At 42.4% G+C, this 21,728-nt stretch overlaps 1 protein-coding gene across 1 annotated transcript in view; it reads right to left on the reverse strand.

Annotated features, from left to right (window-relative positions):
• CDAN1 (codanin 1) overlaps positions 1 to 21,728 on the reverse strand; it is a 205,490-nt gene that overhangs the window by 114,656 nt on the left and 69,106 nt on the right. The window contains exons 4-7 of the mRNA XM_078659513.1: positions 15,442 to 15,632; positions 6,317 to 6,436; positions 3,486 to 3,564; positions 3,164 to 3,284 (exon numbers count right to left, since the gene is read on the reverse strand). Of these exons, the coding sequence (XP_078515639.1) occupies positions 3,164 to 3,284; positions 3,486 to 3,564; positions 6,317 to 6,436; positions 15,442 to 15,632 (511 nt within the window). The remainder of the gene's footprint in view (positions 1 to 3,163; positions 3,285 to 3,485; positions 3,565 to 6,316; positions 6,437 to 15,441; positions 15,633 to 21,728) is intronic.

Genomic DNA, 21,728 nt, shown 5'->3' on the forward strand with positions numbered 1-21,728 from the left:
GTCCATCATCTCCTTGTGTTTGCTTTGTTCACCCTATGTTGTCAGGCTCCAGACGTGGGACCCTTGCTCACTTTGCCACTGGATTCAAGCTAGCTAGTCTGAAAAGTTTCAGCGCTCCGTCCATCATCTCCTTGTATTTGTTTCACGAAGGTCCTCAAACTGGTGGTGGAATACCCGAGAGCTCATATGATACGTCTGATAGCGTATCTAGACGATCTTCTCCTTATGGGCCAGTGCCCTCGGAAGCTGTCCATCCACCTCCAAACAACAGTAGATTTCCTTCAGGGCCTAGAGTTTGTGGTAAACAAGTCCAAATATCTCTTGGCCCCAGCTCAGAGGGTGAGCTTCCTAAGTTTCGTCATAGACTCCATCTAACCCACCCTGAGTCTGTCCACCCGGTAAGTGTCGAAAATTTGACACGTGTTGAGACACAACCTCAAACGGCAGGTCTCTGTCGGGTGGTGGGTCTGCTCTCTCCATCCATTCAGGCCATCTTCCTGTGTCCCCTTCATTATTAGCTGCTACAAAGCCTAAAAGTGCATAACTGTGCAGAGTCCTCCTCTACTCTCACAGATTACCGCTCTCCGAGAAGGCTCATATGGATGCCGGGAACGGACGAGTGATCTTCGGTTCCTCCCTGTCGTTATAGAGTTAGATGCCAGCAGAGCAGGCTGGGGAGCCAGATGCGGCGATTTATCCACAAGAGGATTGTGGTCTCCACACGAGCAGAGGTTACATATCAACTGTTTGGAGCTTCTGGCAGGCTCATTTGTGGTCCATTGCTGGACAAAGGATTCCATCCAGTCCTTTGTCCTCCTCAAGACGGACAACATATCAGCGGTTCACTATATCAACCATCTAGGGGGCACCCTCTCCAAAGCGCTCACGGTCCTTGCCACCAGCTTTTGCAAGTATTGCCTGGACCACCATATATCGATCACAGCGGAATACTCGTCGGGTCAGGAGAACCAAGTTGCAGACTTCCAGTCAAGAATTTCCGAAACTCCAGCCTCTGGAGACTCCACTTGGAGGTTTTTGCGTCCCTTCAGGAGCGCAGGGTTCCTTTTTGGTGGACCTTTATGCCTCCGGACTGGACAACCAGCTTCTTCGTCTTTTCAGCTAGAGGCTGGAACCCCTGCCAGTGGCCACGGATGCATTTTTCCAAGATTGGAGCCTTCCCTCCCTTAGCAATGATCACGAGAAGCTCCGTGCAGGTCAGGATGCAGGGGCCAGAAGTGGTTCTGATCACTCCCATTTGAAGATCGCAAGTTTGGGTTCCAGTTTTGCTGGAACTTTCCTGTGATTCTCCAAACCCACTTCCCCTATGTACAACTCGACTTCTCAATCAAGTTCCACAGCTGGTGATTCGGGAGGGGTCGTTGACCCTCATGGCGTGGCGGATTACAGAGGACAATGGTCGGTCCCAGGCCTTTCGGACAACCCAAAGGATTTCATGTCAAAGGCCTGGTCAGACAGCACGGTCAAGAGGTACTGGTCTGCCTGGGGTAGATGAAACAGTTGGTGTGTGCAACGGAATCTCGATCCCGTGGCTGCAGATGTAGTGCAGGTTCTTAATTTTTAGGCTCACATGGCTTTGAGTGGCCTAGCCTACAGATCGGTTAATACCTTCCACTCAGCTATTTCAGCTGGCCACTCTCCAACCAACGGTGCAGCGGTTGGGGGTAACATCCTTTTGTGTGCTTCTTTTGCAGGGATTAGACTCAACCAGTGTAGCGCTATTCTGCACTTTGGGATGTGAACCAGGTGCTTAACTTATTCCTTTCCTGGCAACGTAACCATTTTCTCTCAAGAAAAGAGCTTTCCGCAAAGTTAGCTATGCTGCTCTGCCTCGCATATCATGTAAATGCATCTCTGAAGTACGGGCATTGGATATTACGGGCAGGATCTTCTCCCCCACTGGGTTGATGTTCACACTCCACAGAAGGAGAAAGTGCCATACCAGAGTCATTACTTGCCCGGAGTTTCTGGATTCATCAAAATTGTGTGTCGTCCAACGCCTCAAAGCATATGAGGAACTTACCGAAGAGTTTCAACTCCAGGGCGAACGCCAACTCCTCATTGTTCTGCGGAAGCCGTTTAAGGTGGTCTTCTCCCACTCTATTGCTAGGTGGGTCAGATGGGTGATGCAGGAGGCGAGGATTGACCTCCGGATCTTTGGGGCGTACTCAACACATGGCACAATGGCTTCACAAGCCTTTGCCTTGGGGGCATGTTTGGAGGACATCCTCAACGCGGCCAACCTGTCTATCAAGCTAGTGCTGGAAATGGATCACCTCATGGTTAGCAAGCTTTGAACTAGCATAATCCTCGCATCCAGTCCTGACATAGAATGAAAAAATCTCCTAGCTATCGTAACAAAAAGTTGTAATTTTATGGCAAGAACGGAGGCTAATATTATGCAATATTCCTTTATTGCCACCACCTCCCCGTATGGAGTAAACACTGCAGTTGCCTTGCTTTGAGACTATGTTGATTTGCTGGATGTTATGACATGTGTTGTTCTTGACTGTTTATCCTGACATTCTTCCGCAGGTTTAAGTACCCAAATGCCTTACTGTGGTTACAACTTACCCATTTTTGTTGTAGGGACAGATGCGAGTAAACAAGACACATGAAGAAAGACCAGTGGCGGACCTCAAGAGACAAAAGAGGGAGAAGGGACAATGAAGAGGGACTATGTTGTGGACTGTAGTTCCTGATTGGTTACTGAGGTACTGTGTCACCATTGGATGATTTGTTCTACTTTATTCCCAAGGTTTCATGTTATTGTAGTTTAAAGTTTAATAAATTGCTGCTACATAAATAAAGTGAAGAAAGAAGGCATAATCCTGGCCTCCGAGTCCTTAATTGAATTTATACTTTCTGTTACGATAGCTAGGAACTTTTTCCTTATTGACTACAATAAAGCTATTGTGACTGAGCATATTCTATGCTAGATTCAGGGATCTTCTAGTCCTGATCTGGACTAGAAATTCAGTGGAATATGTTTGGCACTGAACTACTTTTTTTTAAAACTTTTTTTCTTTCAATTTCTTTTTTGTTTTTACTTTTTACCTTTTTATTCCTTTTGGTACAATGTACCACTTTCATTTTTAGTTTAGGTTTCTTTCAAAAGAAATTACTTGCACTAACTCTGCCTTACCTTAGCAGTACTTTTTTCATAGGCCTCCATGAGTCTCTCGTGTAAAACAGGAGAAAAAGATGAGATGCGCTCATTTTCAGCCAACAGCTTCAAGGTGCCTTTGTCTAAATGGGCAATGATTCTGAAAGGACAGACAAGCAATGAGGCTGAAAGTTATTCTATTTATCAAAGTGCTATTCAAATATTGAGAAACTTTTCATGGTTAATTTTTAAAAAATAAATGTGTATTATGGAATTAAAATAAAAAGTAACCATGCCAATGTATAAGTAAATTTGATCCATGCAATTGTAAACCTCCAACATAAAAGTACTTTACACTTACGGGAACTGACATTCCAGGACTTGCACAGCAAAAAACACACAGTTATGCACACTTCGGAAATGCGGTCTTTCTGCTGCAACTAAAAGCAAACACAACACACTGTGTGAAAAGACAAATAGGCATGAAAAAGACACGCAATAATGGGGCTGGAAGACTCGATTGATTCAGAAGACCCTTTCATCCCATCAGTGATGATCACTTCTGAGCACAGGTATGAGAAATAACCACCTAGGCAATTGTGTTGTCTTATCTGTACAATGACAACTAAGGGAGGCAACACATTAACAACTAAGGTAACACATTAACAACTAAGGTTCTGTTTGTTTATTAACAAAATACATATTTCATAAAAAGACTTGTTTCCATATATAATATAGATCAAATCAGAAGATATTAGTAAAACAAATTCATAAAATTATACAATTAAAAACGAGAACACAGCAAGTGGCACAACAGTTAATTCAAATTCGACGCACGTTTGAATTAATTGTTGTGCCACTTGCTGTGTTCTCGTTTTTAATTGTATAATTTTATGAATTTGTTTTACTAATATCTTCTGATTTGAGCTATATTATATATGGAAACAAGTCTTTTTATGAAATATGTGTTTTTATATGTAATTTTGTTAATAAACAAACAGAACCTTAGTTGTTAATGTGGTACCTTAGTTGTTAATGTGTTGCCTCCCTTAGTTGTCATTGTACAGATAAGACAATACAATTGCCTAGGTGGTTATTTCTCATACACATTTATCCCTGACCTAGGAATTGAAGGAAGTCTGGATTCAGGGGGTCCTTGTTACATACATTGCACTTCTGAGCACAGGCCATTAAAACAAGACAAAAAACTGGAAGCCATGTGATCTCCAAGAGCACAAGTTATATACAATACCAAGCGCCATCCCTTCGCTGCCTCGAGACAGATTTCGTTAACTGCTGTATTAGCACAGACTCAACCTTTGCTTCTTCAATTAAAACGAATGCGCATCGGACACAACTTCCTGCGACAAAGGTGAATGTGCCCCTCTATGCACAAGGGTATTTCCAACATTGAAAAGAATCATCCATTACACTGCATGCTATTTTTTAAGTCTGGTTTGAAAGTTCACCTATCCAAAGACCTAATGATAAAAAATTCTTTCAAACACACAATAAGTGTGCTTTGGCTCCACCAAAGAGTATTTCGCCCTCCTTCGTGCTATTTGCTGTCTGGTGTATCCCTTTGACTCCTAAGGAGGGCTTCCACTGCATCTTACAGCTCAAGTATACTCAGAGTCATCAAACATTAAATTCTCTATCTCGTAAATGCATTGTACATCTCATCAAAGTAGGCTTTTAAAAAATAAAATTCAATCAGGACTAAAAATGCAAGCCAGACCTACTGGCTTAGCTGTCGACTGTTCAGAAAGCAGTAACAAAAGGTTTGTGAACCTGAGTGTCCACCATTAGGTCTGCAGGGCTTGATCCAGCTTCTTCGCAGCAAAGCCAATGTAAATACGTAGGCTAGAGATGAGCATCAAATAGACCCAGCATCTCCAATTAAAATCCAGTGTGAATATATAGGCTAGAGGTTACCATCAAACTCATTGAGCTCCGAGGGTGATTATTTCTACTAAAAGGGGTGATTAAGAGCATAGAAATTATCAAAATAAATCTTCTTAATAGTGCTACTTTAGCATCTTTTGACCCTTGTAAACTTGTGTTAATTCTTTACCCTGCCATATGCATTACATAGTTTAGTACTCAACCTGGTCCTCATTATGTGGCTTCTCCACAGATGTGTAAACAGGAAAGGCAATGAGTATATTTTGCAATGGTTATTTATTGAGGGTGCTGCACCAGAGATGTGCTCTTCCAGGTTCAGGCAAAGGAATGTTCAGAAGGTGGATTAACATGTTCACTTCTCAATTTCCATATTCCGCTATACTAATTCACCACTAATCCTTTATGGGTTCCAGAGCAGCGTGCTACTCGTCAATGAAGCGCCTCAAAACACCACCAAAGGGTAGCAAGCACTATATAAACACAAACCTCTTTCCCTCTTCTATCCCGTAACCTCCCCTTCTCTATCCAAATAACTGAATAATATGTCCACCACTCAAATTACTTCATACTTCACTATACTAATTTGTTCAACACTAATCATTTATGGGTTCCAGAGTAGCGTCCTACTTGCCAGAAAAGCGCTTCAACACCCATCAGGGGTAACAGGTGCTACATGAATGCAAACCTTTCTTCCCTTTTATCCCTCCACTACCCTTCTCACTCCAAATACCTGACCAATATCCACCACTCAAATTAGTTTCATATTTCACCATACTAATTCAGCACTAATACTTTATGGGTTTCCGGAGTAGCATGCTTCAAGATTCTGCTATCTTTCCGAATCCAAATAACTGACTAACCTATAACTGACTAACCTATCCACCACTAAAAATGTACTAGCATGTTTCACTATACTAATTCAACCCTAATCCTCTATGGGTCCCAGAGTAGCGTGCTACTCGCCGAAAAAGCACTTCAACGCCTCATCAGGGGTAGTAAGCCCTATATAAATGCAATTACAATACAATACAATACAATACAATACATGGTAGCTGGCTCCACTTTAAGGAATAGGGTCTCTAAAACCATGTACTAGGATCAAGTAAAAAGCTAACTTTAACAATAGCAACCATTGTTAAGTTATTTCATTTACCATGGCTTAGGAAATATAATTGAGACAAACTCTGCTTTAACAAGCAGAATACACTGGAGCCATATATGAACATGATGGTTACTAAATCACCTGCAATAGAATCAGAGTTTCAAAGAAACACATCCTCTACTAACCTTTCCACCCCTTGTTGAACTCAAGGTCATTTTGCCCTTCATCGGCAGAGGACATCCCTTTTGATGTTAAGAGCTGAAGGACAAAGAAGAGCTCAAAGAAAATATTTGGAACCAGATTTTCTGGAAAAAAAGGAAAACAAGAGAATAAGGCTAAGCAAATGAAAACTCACTTCACCATCCATTTAAAAACCCAAACTTTTTAAACCACCTAAATCAGATATCAAATATTGTAACAGCTTGTCATCTTATATATTGAATTGGAACTTGCACAGACTGTACTGTGTGCAGTCATATATTTTTATTTTGAATAGCTTTGGCTTCGCAAGACCAATCATCATGAAACATTCTGAAAAAGTGTATCCACTTACGTTTAACTCTGGAAAATTGTAGCAGACCGGTCAGTAAAAGGGTAGTGTGATGACTAGAATGTACACAAAAGGAGCCTTTTCAGTTGAATTTGTCATAAGGAATACTTGGTAAGATAGAATGCAAGAAGAGCAAATCCAGGATCATAGCCAGTCAGTACTGGTACAGGTCACAGTTAAGAGTTAACAGTCAAGAGGACTGGGTAAAGTGCATTTTCAAAAGCCATGTCCAGAGCAGTTACCTGCTGGAAACAGCCTTTAGTCATGTCCAGCAGGTACTGGGGGATGTACTGGGGCCAGGAGGAAAAAGTGCACCTACAACTCACAGGGTGCGGGGAGCTTGGACGCAATCTACAAGTTCTGGCATTAAGGGAAATGGCTGTGATGACGTGGTTAAGAGGTATCGGAGAATGTAGGCAAGATGGATTCCAGGGCATGGAGAATGACAACGCCCAGTGCCTACTGTGCACATTCAAAGGCTGGGCACAGCTGGCTCTGGGTAAGGTGGACTTGAAATAGATTGAGGTGTGGCGCCGCGGCCAGGGCGACTGACGCTGGAATCTGGGGACCACGGTTCGATCCCCGGCTCCGGCGGCAGGTTAGCCCAGCACCATGTGACTCTGGGCAATAGCTCGCTTAATCTTCCCGACGGCCCCCAGCGCCTAGAGACCCTTACGGGTGATTGTGCGCTTTACAAATGTGGATTATTATTATTATTATTGAGGACAAATGCCATGCCCTTCACCTAGCGAGGGGCACAGCTATTGAGTGCTTGCTGGAGACGAGGTGGCAACTTCTACACACTTTATGAAGTATATTTTACGAAAAGCAAAAACATCAACTGAACAAAACGCAATGGAAACAGCCATAAAGCGAGAACTGGTAATGCTGGAACTGGGACCCTGTATACTTACTGGAAACTTGTAATAAAGCCCTTTTTGAGCATAATGAAAACTGCCCATGGATGCTATGGCTAAGCTCCAAGATTATTAACTTAACAATAAAAAACAATATAAATGATCAGACAGGAACAGTATGCGTGTTAAAAATAAGACATACAGAACAGCAGACAAAGTCAATAAGCGCCTGAAGACAGAGAAGGCCAATATCTGACCCTAGGAGTGACTGAGCACTGGTCTGTCCTCAGTGCCTCTTTAGCTCATGGAACAGTCTAGCAACACTAATACTCAAGCAAAGGTCTTACATTTCTGCAAGACTATAGGGCTCTCAATAGAGTAAGGAAGACTGATGCCCACCCCTTCCTTGAGCTGACAAGCAAAGGGTTGGATTGGGCACTGTAAACTAAGGTGCTTAAATCAGATCATAAGTGAATGGCACATTGGCTTAGCACTTGGGGCGAAGGAGAAAGCAACATTCTCTGCATCTTAGGGACTCTACAAAAGGAACATTATACCCATGACCGCGACAACTATGTTCCAGAGGCACTGGAGGTATTCTGTGCCACTTACTTCTTAAATTGGTCCTCTCCTATTTTACCCTAGACAACCAAGCCCCCTGAAGGTACAACATCAACAGAGTCTATGCGTGTGCACAAACCTAGCAATAAAGCAACAAAACGCTGTGCAAGAGAAAACTTAATAATGATGTTCACTAAGTGTTGTAGGTGGGCGAGAAAACCTCCTGCAATAAGGGAGAGAACACCAAGGGTTAAATATGTGAAATGAGTGTACACGGTATGTGACTGGACCATGCATAAGGGGAATCCTGTGGAAATTTAAACAAAGGTGTTGCAGAGGTTACAAAACAAGGAGTGAGGTTGCAGAAGAGGGAGAACGAATAGAGAAGGCATGTCACATGGGAGTGGGAGACCTCAGGGTTGGGGGGTCCAGTGGGGTACAAAGGGCTCATCTTGGAAGGAATCCGTAACTGTGCAGTTGTGACGGACACTTCAAACTTCAGATTCCTTGCTGTTACAATATTCTCAGGCACCAGACTGTGTCAGGAAGATTTAAAACAGTTGGGCTCCTGCATGCCAGTAGGTGACGGAGTACGGCTTAGCCCTGATTTCATTTAGCTCCGGAAGAGAATATGGAGCTGCATATAAGTGCCGCCCTTGGGCGTGCACATCAGATCCTTTCTTTCCATGTCTTTGCTTGCGGATTCGGAGCTAGCTCTCTTCCGCAGAAGTCACAAGTACAGCAGGGTGCTTCTTAGTCTACCTCTCTATCCTTTGCTGAGGATCCAGCTCTGCAATTAATCTGGTTGCGCCCAGAGTGTCTGAGGTCATCGACTACACCGCAACAGATGGAGGTCTTTAAGGAGGCCATGTTGCAAATCTTTTGCACTTTTCCGGCTTCCTCTGGAGAGATCTCAGGCACCAAGGATCTGCAGAGACCTCCAGTCAGGTTACTACCAGCAAATCCATCCTTGGTATTGTGTGTGCCAAAAAGTAAAAGGCTTGTAGGAAGCTTGCTCTTTATGTGCTATACCAATAATTGGTTATATCGTGTAAAGAGTCCAGAGATTCCCCCAGGAGTGTACAGGGCTTCTATGGAAACCCAAAATGCTCTATTTGTGGTAGCGTGGACAAGTAGGCTTAGGCCTAACACAAAGGACTATAAGACATTGGTTATACACACAGTGATTATTAAATGACACACCACTCAAAAAGGAGATAAATGCCAATTTTAGAAAAATAAACTTATTTCAAGATTTATTTTAAAAGGCGAGTATGTTTTTCAGTAGATAAAATACTTTTCACTTTAAAAAGTGGACACTTACCAATGCTGAACTGAAAAACTGAATTATGGGAGGAAAACTAGAATGCAGTTTTGCAGGTAATTCTATGGCTTACAGCCTTGGTTTTCAGGATGAAGAATGAACACCAGGCAAGGTTCAAGTAGGTAACAACTCTGCACTTCCAGCGGCACAGGGGCGGCAATGCTATCCAAAGGAGAAAGGGGTAATAGAAGAGATACTGCTTACAGGTAAGTAACACTGTTTAGTAACGCAGCCTCCGGGGGTAAGGTAAGCATGGGGGGCCACAAGACAGCAACAGACTTACACCCCCAGCAACACAAGGGCAGCTGGATGCAGAGCATCAGGTGCACAATGCAAATCAATGAGGGGAACATCGGTTTTGGAAAAAGGCTGCAGGCTCTGGCATAGAAATAAAAACAGCGGCCCAGGTAAGTACTGATGCTTACAGATGTAGCAACACTGTTGGTCGAGCTCCCGAAGGCCCAGGGGCTTCGGTTGCACGGGTGTCCTTAGATGTCAGAAAAGGCTTACCAGTAGGTCGCGGTTAGGAGGGCATTGTGCAGAGCCTGCAAGAGTCGATGTGGAATTCGGCAGGGATCAAGCAACAATGGACTCTTGCTCAGAATTGCTGGGGAAACAATGCAGGACCAGTGGGCCACTTGTACTAGGGTCATGGGGTGCAGGGGTGGGTCCGGTGGGCGATTTTGCGGTTCCTCAAGACAGAGCTCTTTTTTAACAATGTATTTTTAGGAGTTTTATATAGCGCAAACTAGACCTGAAGATATCAGAGCGCTTTACATGAGCACCGGCTTCGTTACAGATGGACACATTAATTTTTGTTAGGCACAGAGGGTTTAAGTGATTTACCCAGATTCACAGGATGTTGAGCGTCGTTGCCGAGAATAGAACCCGGTTCCCCAGCTTTGAGGTTGACCACTCTAGCCGTAAGGCTACATCCTCTCCTCCAGCTCTTGTTCTTTAAAGATGGTTTCTCCTCGACAGGCCCGCTGTCCATGGGAGTTTCTGATCTTCATTTAAGGCAGGAAGTCTTCCCAGGGTTTTGGAGTTCGCATGTCCTGCAGGACGAGTCGTCCTTTGTAACAGGGGCGAAAGGCAGCAGACAGGCAGGGCTGCCACCAAATCAGTCACTGGTCCTCCTTCTTTCTTGTTGCTGCGGCCCTTGGTGTCCGGGCTTCCTAGGTCATCAGAAATCTAACTTTCAGTGTCTTGGGGTGCCACCTAAATGCTAGATTTAGGGGAGTGACAGGTGGTGACCTAAGGGCCGCTTACCTAAGATGTCTACACCCCATATCATTCCACCCTCCTGTTGAAGGAGGGGCATAGTCCTAGCCCTGATAGGATAAGTCCCACCATCTTTTCCTACTGGTTGTCTGCCAAATGTGGCGGTTTGAATCAAGGGCTGCAATCTGCTGATAACAGTAGAGGCTTGGGTTGTATTGCAGAGGCGGCAAGGCCTTTGAAGCTTCCCTTTCGAGCACTCTGCCTGCCTGGGAGAGGAGGTGTGACACCTCTACTCAGGATAGGCTTTGTTTCTGGACTCAGAGAGTAAGGGCTCTCACCCCATGGGTCCAGAAACATGTCTGGTTCTGGCAGGCTGCCTAAAGCCAGTCAGAGACCACACCAGGGTTGGTAGGTTTTATGGGGTCACCTCTGAGTTAGGGCACCTCAGAGGTGACCCCTGAAAACCTACCAACCCTGGTGTGGTCTCTGACTGGCTTTAGGCAGCCTGCCACCACCAGTCATGTTTCTGGACACATGTGGTGAGAGCCCTCACTCTCTTAGGGTACATGTTCTAATAAATCCAACCCTCGCATTAGTGTGGGTTTATTAAAAGGAGTTGTTTGGTACTCGAGTTGTTGAGTTTCCAGCCCATGTACTCTATATCGCTTCCCTGGCACTTACAATATTGAGAATAGACTTAAATATAGTAGGGGCATATTTGCTCATGCAGGCATGCCCACACCCGAGATATAGTGCACCCTGCCTTAGGGCTTGCAAGGCCTGCTACAGGGGTGACTTGCCTATACCTTAGGCAGTGCTGCTCGACATGGCACACAGGCAGTGTGCCATGTCGAAGTTGTCATTTTTCTCTGCACCAAGGCGTGCAGGCTGCAGTGGCAGTTTGCATAGCCTTGGTGAGAGGTCCCTAGGGAACCCTCTTCAGTCCCAATGCCGTAGGTACCAGGTGTATCATTTACTAGGGATTACGGGGGGTTGAAGTTATGTCAATCGTGGTACAGTTTTAGGGAAGGAGCTCTGGCACAGGGGACCTGGTTGGCAGGGACTCTGTGCATTTTCAAACGAAACTACATCCTTTTACAGGCAAATAAGTGGGGGGCTAACCAGGTCTAATGAAGCACTTTCTCACAAGGCTGCACACACCTTTGTCTAGAATGTCTAGAGTGAACAGAAATTCTGCACTTCCTGACCCTGGTACCACTCCACCAAAATGTAGATTTACCTTCTGGTCACAACATTGGACAGACTGCCCACTATTCGGAATTTGTGCCAAGGTCGCTCTGTCCTAGATGCATTTTTTACACTTCATAAACTCAACCTGCCTTAAATTCAAAGACGTGTTGCTTTATAATAGATGGGGATTTTTTTAAATGTGAACCCGTTACTGTGTGCAGCGATAGAGGACTCGTGGCATTGCCATTTTGGATAAGGAGCTAAGCTCTCTTAAAGTAGCTCAGACCATGGGCAAAAAGAGGGGTCGCCGGGTAATAAATTTCTGGACGTTCGAACATGTTTCGTATACCATATGTGTTGTATATGGTCTGGACCAAATAGTGATGATCCCCAGATGTTTGATATTTCAGCAATGAAGTTGGTCACTTGGCCTTGGCTCCTGCTGGTGGTTCGAGATTTTAACTGTGTAATAAACTAGAAAACTGACTCCACAAATCATCATGCATACCCTCGGATGTCTAAAGTTAGGAATACAATATAAAATCTCTTGCAGGTACATGCTTTTGCTGATGTCTGACGCGCTGTCATAGGGACCAATCTAGTTTATAGTTACTATTCAAGGCTCCATAAACATTACTCTTGTATAGATCTTGTACTGGTTCCATGTCAATTGCTGGCCAAAACATGGATTGACACTTGTCCAAAGATCATTTCCGTTCATAATCCACTGTTGCTTGATGTTAAAGGTAATCATGCAAAGTAAGAAGCAAGGCGATTGACGTTTGAGCACTCTTTGCTGTTATATTTGGAATAAAAAGGGTGTATGTCCTTGCCATCAATGACTTTTCTTTTTTTAACATCACCTCAGCCACTCTTAACATAGTCTCATAGTCTGGAACTCTATGAAAGCATATATAAGGGGTGTCACTTTTCAATTTAAAGTCAATGGAAATAGAGCTGCATGGGACATGGAGAAAAGGCATTAACTGAATTCAGATCTCTTGAAAGAATGCAAGCCAGACTAATCCATATTCATGATGAGGGAGTGGGGAGCTATATAGTCGGCTAGTTGCACACAGGAGCCGTATTTGTCATACACTCAGAAGGTGGCAGCTGTTCTTAGGACATAAGAGAGTTGCGCATGAACATGAGGCTACAATTGGCCAGGTGCTTGCTTATAACATTAAGGAAAATTGTAGCATTGCCACTATAAGGATAGCAATGGTTGACTTATCTCAACCGGCTGACATATTGGAATCTATTAAAGATTTTTATCAAGGGCTATACTCTGAAGAAAATGGAGTCCCTTCGCATAAGGATATAAAGGTTTATTTGGCCAAGGCCATCTACAGCAACTTGACCACACACATGATCTCTGTAGAAGTTGCTATGTAAGCAATATCTCTAGCTGTTGGTAAAGTGGCTGGTGAGGATTGCATACCTGTCAAATTTTAAAAAAATCTTTGTAGATTTTCTTGACCATATCTTGTGTCAGTTAATCACAAACCTGGATCATGAGCTAGGAATTCCCTCAACTTGGAATTGTGTTAATATAGCGTTCTATTGGAAAAAAGGGGAGCCGTCGAAGGAGAAAGGATCATTTCGAACCATTTCTCGCCTCAATGCAGATGCCAAGTTTTTTCCAAAATATTGGCTAATTCCCAGGCTTCCAAAATTGAGACCTTGTTGTGTCCCCAACAGCAAGGTTTTATTCCCTCTCAAGACAGTATCAGATGCTTTAACACTGCAAAATCACTATTTGATGCCGCTAAGGTTTTGGGGATATGGGCTGGTATGATACTATTGGACACCGAGAAAGCTTTTAGTAGAGTTTCAAGACTTTCCTGTGGGCAGTTATGCCAAAGATGGATTTTGGCCCCAACCTTCTGCCGGTGGCAACAACAACTTTATACAGGTTTCTGTTGCCAGAGTTCTTGTGAACGGGTGTTGCTTTGACTATTTCCACATTCTGCGTAGGACCCGCCAGGACTTTTTAATATCTCCGTTATTGTTTGCCGAGTAGTAGCTATATCTTTTTTGTATACAGAATAATGAGGATGTCAGCCAATTATTCTTAATAGGCTTGCAATCAAGATCTCTGCCTAATCTGAGGACGTGGTAATTTATTCTTCTGATGTAGATTAAGCTGTTAAACACGCTGAGGCGATGAAATAAGATAAGGTTTCTCACTACAAGATAAAGTTTCTCACTACAAACTCAAGATGAGGAAAATCCAGATTGTGGTTAATTATCTGAAGTCAGGTACAAGATATTATCTGTTTAAATTATGATGAACTCTTGCAAAAAACTGTGGTCTTATTGCGCCAGTGGCACTGGCTTCCTATTAGTTTAGTGGGAGATTGCAATATTATTAAGATGACAATACTTCCCAAATTTCCTTTACTTGTTTCATTCTACCCATTTATATGTCCCTATGTCCGTTATTTTTGTAAGAGGCCCGACTATTTTATGTGGCCCTATAAAAGGGCAAGAAGAGCAATTAGATTAGAATCTATGGCTTTATTCCGCTGGTTACAACAACCGCGTTGTGATTCCGCATACCATTACTCCGCAAGTCGGAACAACGACTTGCAGAGTGGGGGCGCTGGATGTCAAAACAGTTTATTTGCTTTACTACACTCCAGATAAAATATTTAAATGGAAAAGTGGGGTACTGGCTTCATGTCCAGGGTGCCTGCTCGATAACGCAGATATTGTGCATGTTTGCTACTTGACCTAAGCTACATAGCTTTTGGTCTGAAATCTGTTATTTATCTAAAAGGTTGCAGGTTGATCTCACATTGAGCGTAGAGAACATCTTGATGTGCACAGAATAGAATGTTCCCCACCAATATACATCGATCTTGTTTATATTTATATTCACTGTTAGGGTTTGTATTGTTCGAGAATGGAAATCACGGAGTCAGCCTTTCATGAATAATTTGTGGTCACTTTTCTGTCAATTATTTGACATGGGAGATGCAATTCTGAAAGTAAGAGGGAAAAATGGGCAGAAGAGATTAAGAGACACTTGGGACCATTTCATTGTCTTCTCTAAAGGGTTAAACTGTGTTTATTTAATTTCTTCTCTTTTCCCTTTTCAATGGCTTTGTGAATTTGAGGACAATTGATTGATTTGTTTGATACATGCTTGCAATGTCGGTGATATATGTATATTGAGATTTTAAATGCGTTAATTTATCGTTGATCTATTTGAGAAAGAAAAATGTATATGTGCACACAACTCCTAAATCAACATTTAATCCAATGACTTTGAGTCTCTTCTGTGCTGATGAAAAAAGGTTGTTATTGGTCATATATTTTAGTAAGATACCTGTTCATCCAGGAGCAAAGGTCACTCGGGGAAAGCTCCTGAACTCAAACATGAACAAAGGTGTGCGCAGGGGCACGAATATGTGAAAAATGCATTCAGAAGAAGGTAGGTCAGAAGCAACAAAGTCATTTGCCTTTTGTGATCCCAAGTGAACACAGAAACAAATTGGTTGCCTAAATAAAAGCCCTTGCCACTAGCTTTGATTCTGAAGCCCAAGTGATATTCCTGGGCCCAGAGTAAAGTCACAAAGGCAATACATCCATTCTTCTTACCTGTGATGCAGGCTGAGTAGAGTTGAGCCAGGACTTCCAGCTGAGTTTTCAAGGTGACCTTGCTGGGTTCTGCATACGTAACAAGGCTGTCTGAAGAAACGGTTGCCCCTCGACCATAACTCGGCTTGGTGGGAGTAGTAGGATCCATGGCTGGTATGGCTGAAGACGACGCCTGTTGGAGCAACTTGGATCTGAAAATGCAAGCAAATTGTCACTATGATAAAGCTAAGATGGTTGTGAAGACTGTGCACCCAGTATGTTTAATGTTGAACTTTCAAGACTACAGTCAAATACACTTAAAAATCCCAAATCGCCACTAGCCATTTCAAACTGATCAAAAAATATTTTGCTTGAGTCAAATTGAGATAGACCTCAGTTTATCAATAGATGTGACAATAAGCCATAAGCAATTCATTGCTTGCATCAAACAGAAGACTACAGACTCATCTTTGAGGACTGATGCATCCTTGAAACGCAAATAAACAAAATAATTAATCATTTTCAAATACTAGTTAAACAAATCATGCCTTTTGTAAATTTCCAGAACCAAAGATTTGTACTGGGCTTCAACAACAATGGAAAATGTTTCAAGTCAACTATCCAGCTCTTCTATAGATGGCTAAAATAGGGGTTTCTGTCTTTATGTGAGCTTTAGGTTTGTGATTAAAAAGGAAACTAAATAGCCCTTGACAACATATGTGCTTTCAGCCACTGATTTCAGCCACTTAAAGAAGTCATAATCAAAAATGAAAAGCCCACTATACCCTCAAATCAATACATCCTTACTAGGCAATCCCCACCATGAGAGTCAGAGTAAGAACAAAAAGGATGTGGGGAATACAGCTGCAAACAACCTAAAAGAAAGCAAAATTACCCATACACTACAGGTAACTAAAGACCACCTTTTCTTGCCTGTGGCTTAGTACTCACATCAACCTACGTCAGTCTCTCCGACCCTATTTGTTACTTGGTGGTGTCAGCCTTTCATCCTACTCCGCAGATGACCCACACTTTCAATCTCCATAATAGAAGCCGACTAAAGACACAAAAACACACACACAGACTAACTCTACATGACCAAAACTTGATAGTGACAAAACCATAAGAATCAGCCCTCAAACCTTACTTCTGGGCTCAACGAGCTAAAAACATAGCACACCATCACACGAACCAAAGGAACATAAATATTTTATCACCAAATTGGCTACTGAAAAATAACTGCGGACCTTGGACAACTAGAATACAAGAGGTCCTCTTCTCATTCAAATGAACATGCCTTACAAAACAGAACCCTTCACTTTTTTTCACAATGCTTGAATAGTACAACTGCAGTTAAAAAAGCAGAAATGCCGAGTCAGTATTGAGGAAATTATACTCAGAGAATTACTAACCAAATAACTATCTTCACAGAAAAAATGAGCAAACAAGTTAGCTTTTCATGCACCACGGACAACATCAAAGTTTACATCAACCATGCAAGAAAAAAAAGAACATTCATAAGAACCTGCTTCTGACCTAAGAAAGAGCCTAGTGCTCAGTCTAAACTAGCCAAACTGATTTCTATGCAACAAATAAAAAGATCTACAACACATGTAATGAAACTATTCTCAGAGCTCAGTGACACCAACTGTCAAGCGTAAAATGCCCAGCAACTTGCTAAATGACCAAAGACTTCATCAACAAGTCATATCAAAGTGGCAGTGTCACTTAGCCTCAGACATCCATTCCCCTTTCTTTAGGAAAACTCATCTAGACATAATCAGATAATCCCTTAATGCTACCCCCATGCTACTAACAATCCTGAATAACATTATGATAGACGAACACCTACTTTTGTCAAAACTTTTATTATCTGCAGTGCAACTTCTGCCAGGGACACGGGATGCTTTACGTCTAGTGGAACGTATTGGAGGGATGTTATCAGCCTTCTGCTACTCCACACCTCAACGCTGTTTTGACTTGGGATCACTCCGTAAGTCCTCTCCAGCACTGCGCTCACTTTATTTGCTTAAATCTTGTTCAACCACTCTCTGAACCAGAACTTCCACAACTTGCTCACCAACACAACTTAAAGGCCAAACGTAGTCTCAGAGGACTCGCTTGTGTGTACCCTTCTCTTCAATTTACCGAAACAACTGGTAATGAGAAAAACACACCTATAGCATTTTCTACTACTCCTACACAGATGAAATGCAAGAGTTATTAACATGTTCTACCCACTCTCACAACATAGATATTTGATTTGCTGCAACAGAAGCCTGGATGTGATCAAGCTGGCAGCAACAATTTGAAGATACTCAAACTCCGGCTCATTCCAACAGCCAAAGGTCTGGTTGTTGTGACCAGCACTGTCAGCTTGCAACAGCTATACATCTATAAATGCATAAATGGCATACAATAGCATACTCTTGTAGGTAAATCAGACACCACTTTTCAGAACATGCATTGAACTAACCCAAATCAAAAGTCCCAAATAACCTTTAATCGTTGAACAACTTGGAGAGCAGGTCCATTTTATGGTGCGAAGCTAACACATGAATGAGAAGCAAGGCTTCTGGGGCCATATTACACAAAGTGCCCCGGGGCGCAATAGGCGTTTGCACCCGCTTTGCACGCCCCCCCGGGGCACTGTGGTATTACAGAAGGGGTTGCAGACACTTGTCCGTCCTCTTCTGTAATACTAAACGCGTGGGCGTCCATTCAGAGGCAGCGCTTTCTGAAGGGGGTGTTCCTTCATTTGCATTGGTGCGTAGCCCCATGCAAATGAGGGAATCCCTTTGCCTCTGCGCCTCAAGCACTTTTCGCTTACATAACTTTCCACCATTTTGCCCCGACGAAGTTCAATTCTTGAATGAAATGCGTTGGCTGATGTGTTTTACAAACCGTATGGATTGTTAAAAATAAAGATTGATGCAACGAAGATACTGATCAAGCTTCTTTATTGACGCATTACTGACTTGGGAGTGCACCGTTCCATTGTTCGTACAGTTCTGTTTTCCTGCCTGGCAGGTGGCATCCCACAACGGCGGGTGCAGGAGCTCATTGTGCACACCGATTATCAACATAAACATAAAGTATGACTTGGGGATCACACTGAGGAAAGTGCGGCATTTGGAGTCCGCCGTTGGTTCTTTGTTTACAAACATAAAAAGTGACTTCCTTTTAATAATAGCACATGTAATAAAAGTAGAAATGGCATGGGAATTAGTATCGATCTCAAGCTTACATAAGTGGTTAAAAGCTTCCTGGTGTGGTAAAAATCTCTTTGGTAAAAAAGGGGCATAAAAAGCGCTTTCTAATATCAGCATTACATTTACAAGAGTAACAAATTATTATGGATTGTGTGGCTTTCCCTTCACACGTACACTTTAGTAGATTTGTGGTCCATGTGTCTTTTTCTGGATTGCAACTAGGTGATGCAAGATACCAACTCGTAATCAAGTAAGATAAATATCTTCTGTACATCAGTTACCTTGACTAGGTACCCCTGCAGACCTTGAGGTACAGGTCCTTCCAAATATCTAGATACAGTTGGCTTTTCCATCTCATTATTTTCTCTCTATACATCTTGTTTGCTGGCAAAAAACAATTTTGAGTTCTCCTTTGCTATACTGCAGGACGCTAGCAGGGCTTTCAATAGAGACTATTATATTGACTTCCTTAAGTAACCGGCTCACATGAGTCAGCCATTGTATCTTGTCGTAATCGTGAAGGGCAAGACAATCGTTAATTATATATCCCTAGAGAATTTTGTTCCAGCTTTACTATGGATGCTATACCACCCTTCTGTGATCTACTGTATCATCAAGGAAAGTTGTGTCCAGTTCACTAAAGGTAATATAGGCTGGAATTGTACAAGAACTGCAGGGAGTCCACACAAGAAAGAGTTTTCCTCTTTTTGCACGGATAGTGCCCCACCATACCCCAGAGGGTTGCCCCCTATGTTGCCACGGGGATGCATTTGCTTCTATACAGCTGCAGCATCTCACGTATTGGTTTGTTTCCAATTCTGGAGGCAAATCTAAAGAGAGCCTCTAATGTCCTCTCGAATTTAAGCCTTGCTAAATCTATATGGGGCATCAGGACCCAGATTTTGAGAAGAGTACACCTGGATGGGAAAAGCTGTGAACGTCTTCCAATTTATGGCCCCTCACATAGTGGACATTATTCTTCACTACACCATGACAAAGGTTTTAGCCAAGTTTTGTTTAAACTCTTTATGCGCCATAAATGTAACAAAACCATTGATTCGTTGTTGCAACTGTTCGCAGTTCTGGATATCAGGACTCCATCATTGGCATAGATTGGCTCAGAGGTGGGACAGGGACCTACTCTAGGCGCATCAGCAGCTATTTCTTGCAGCTTCCTGTCATCCCCATTTATGTAGTGGGAAAAAGGAGATGGCTAAAGGATATGGCTAATCCAGTCAAATGCGGAGACCGCAGCCTCTACTCTCGGATCTGTGCTGTCTTTAAGAAATTGGGAATGAATTACATTCCAGAAAAATAGGCGATCTTTAATGGCCGCAGCCTGTCCCAGTCTGACTCATGCCTCTTCTTGCAATTCATTTCTTCTCCATCTTATTGCCTGCTAATAATTAAATCTGAGTTTTTTTAACCTCCTCCTTATCCCTCTGTGATTGCTGTAGGACCTTTATTAACTTGCAATTTGCTCGTGTACAATGGTCAAACAAGCAAACCCGATATAAATATCTCTCTCTGAAAGCTCCAGATGTGTCCAAGACTAACCCCCCCAAAAACCAGTCTTAAACAAATCATATCTCTTCTTACAGATATTGACATCTTGGGAGCTACTCAAAGAGAACATTCTCTTAATGGACAGTCTCAACCAAAGGGGTGCTGGTTTCTCAAGCTCATCCATTGCTCTCAGAGTGACTGCAAACGGCCATTCACTAATTCACGAAACCAAATAAATATTCTAAACACTGTGGTTAGGAACGGAAAGCTTCCACCAACGGAACTGCATACTGACTTTCTGCAATGTGTCTAGAATTTACTAATGAAACCACCATATTAATAAGTCACATCGCAAAAAGCTAATTTCCAAGGATTCCCAGAATGACCGGCCTAATAAATATTAAATAGACAGGTCACTATTAGTAATTCCCTTTGACTGGCTATTAATGCAACAATGATGGCATGCAAGGGATTGTAGCCCTCCATGCCTGCATCTGCAGTCCCAAACAATAATTAATATATCTTTTTTTAAGCCTGCGTTCCTTAAAGGTACAAGTGTTACTTTATACATGATAGTTTCCTGTTTGGGAAGACTTGAAGGGGAGCAGACTGTGGACGTACTACCCCAGAGTCCACCCAAGACAATGACCAAAGATAAAGCTGCTCAACAGGGGCAGATTTGTCTTTGCAAATTAGTTACTATGTCCTTTTAGGGGTTGGCAACTTATCAACAGTTTGCAATCACAACTGTGACCATATCTGTGATTGCAAACCATTGATACATCACATTGCAAATAAAAAATGTGAGAATGTGTCCATTTCATGCCCTCTCCAAACTGCGATTTGGAAAAAGTCATTTAGCTTTATTAAATAGCAAAGGGATTTATTCTGTAGTGTAGTTCCTATTATCCCAATAGGCTCTGCGCATTGGAATAATACCTTCAATAGTATAGGCCTAGACCAGACGTTAACTAGGTCTACTACTGTCGATATTAGACTTAAGTTTTGGGTTTGCCAGCTAGCTCAGAGTTCACTAGAAACTTTCTCGAATGTTCAGGACGGAATTAACTTCCCTGATTAGACAAGAAGGGATTTAGTTTCTGACAACCATAGAACATGACAACTTTGCTCTCCCCTAATCAAGAGTGTATCTCGAGAGTCGTGTGAACAAAAGGCAATTTATTTTACTCAGTCAGTACGTGCATTCTTAGTCTCATCAGATTGTAGAGAAAAGGAAGAGACGGGCGTGTTCAATAAAAGGTGTTATTTATTGATCAGTCTCTTTTCTCATACAAGAGAAATGGATCGATATTATTGCAATACTTATAGCTAAGTAAAGTGCATACATTAAAAGCAGAAGTATAAAATAATACTGTAAAAACATTGATATGGTTTCTAAGCCATAAGATGTTTTAAAATGAATAAAATATATTTATACACATATACATTTGACTAAACGTACTCAACTGGTGCTTCTAAATACGCCTACCCCGTGTACCTGACCTAAGCCTAATACGTGGGCGGGAATAGAAAGTCACAGTTTAAGTTAAGTTTGTTTTTGCCAAGTGACTGACTAAAGAATTCTCTGCG

The sequence above is a fragment of the Lissotriton helveticus genome, chromosome 9 (assembly GCF_964261635.1).
Source record: "Lissotriton helveticus chromosome 9, aLisHel1.1, whole genome shotgun sequence".
In the NCBI taxonomy this organism is placed as follows: domain Eukaryota; kingdom Metazoa; phylum Chordata; class Amphibia; order Caudata; family Salamandridae; genus Lissotriton; species Lissotriton helveticus.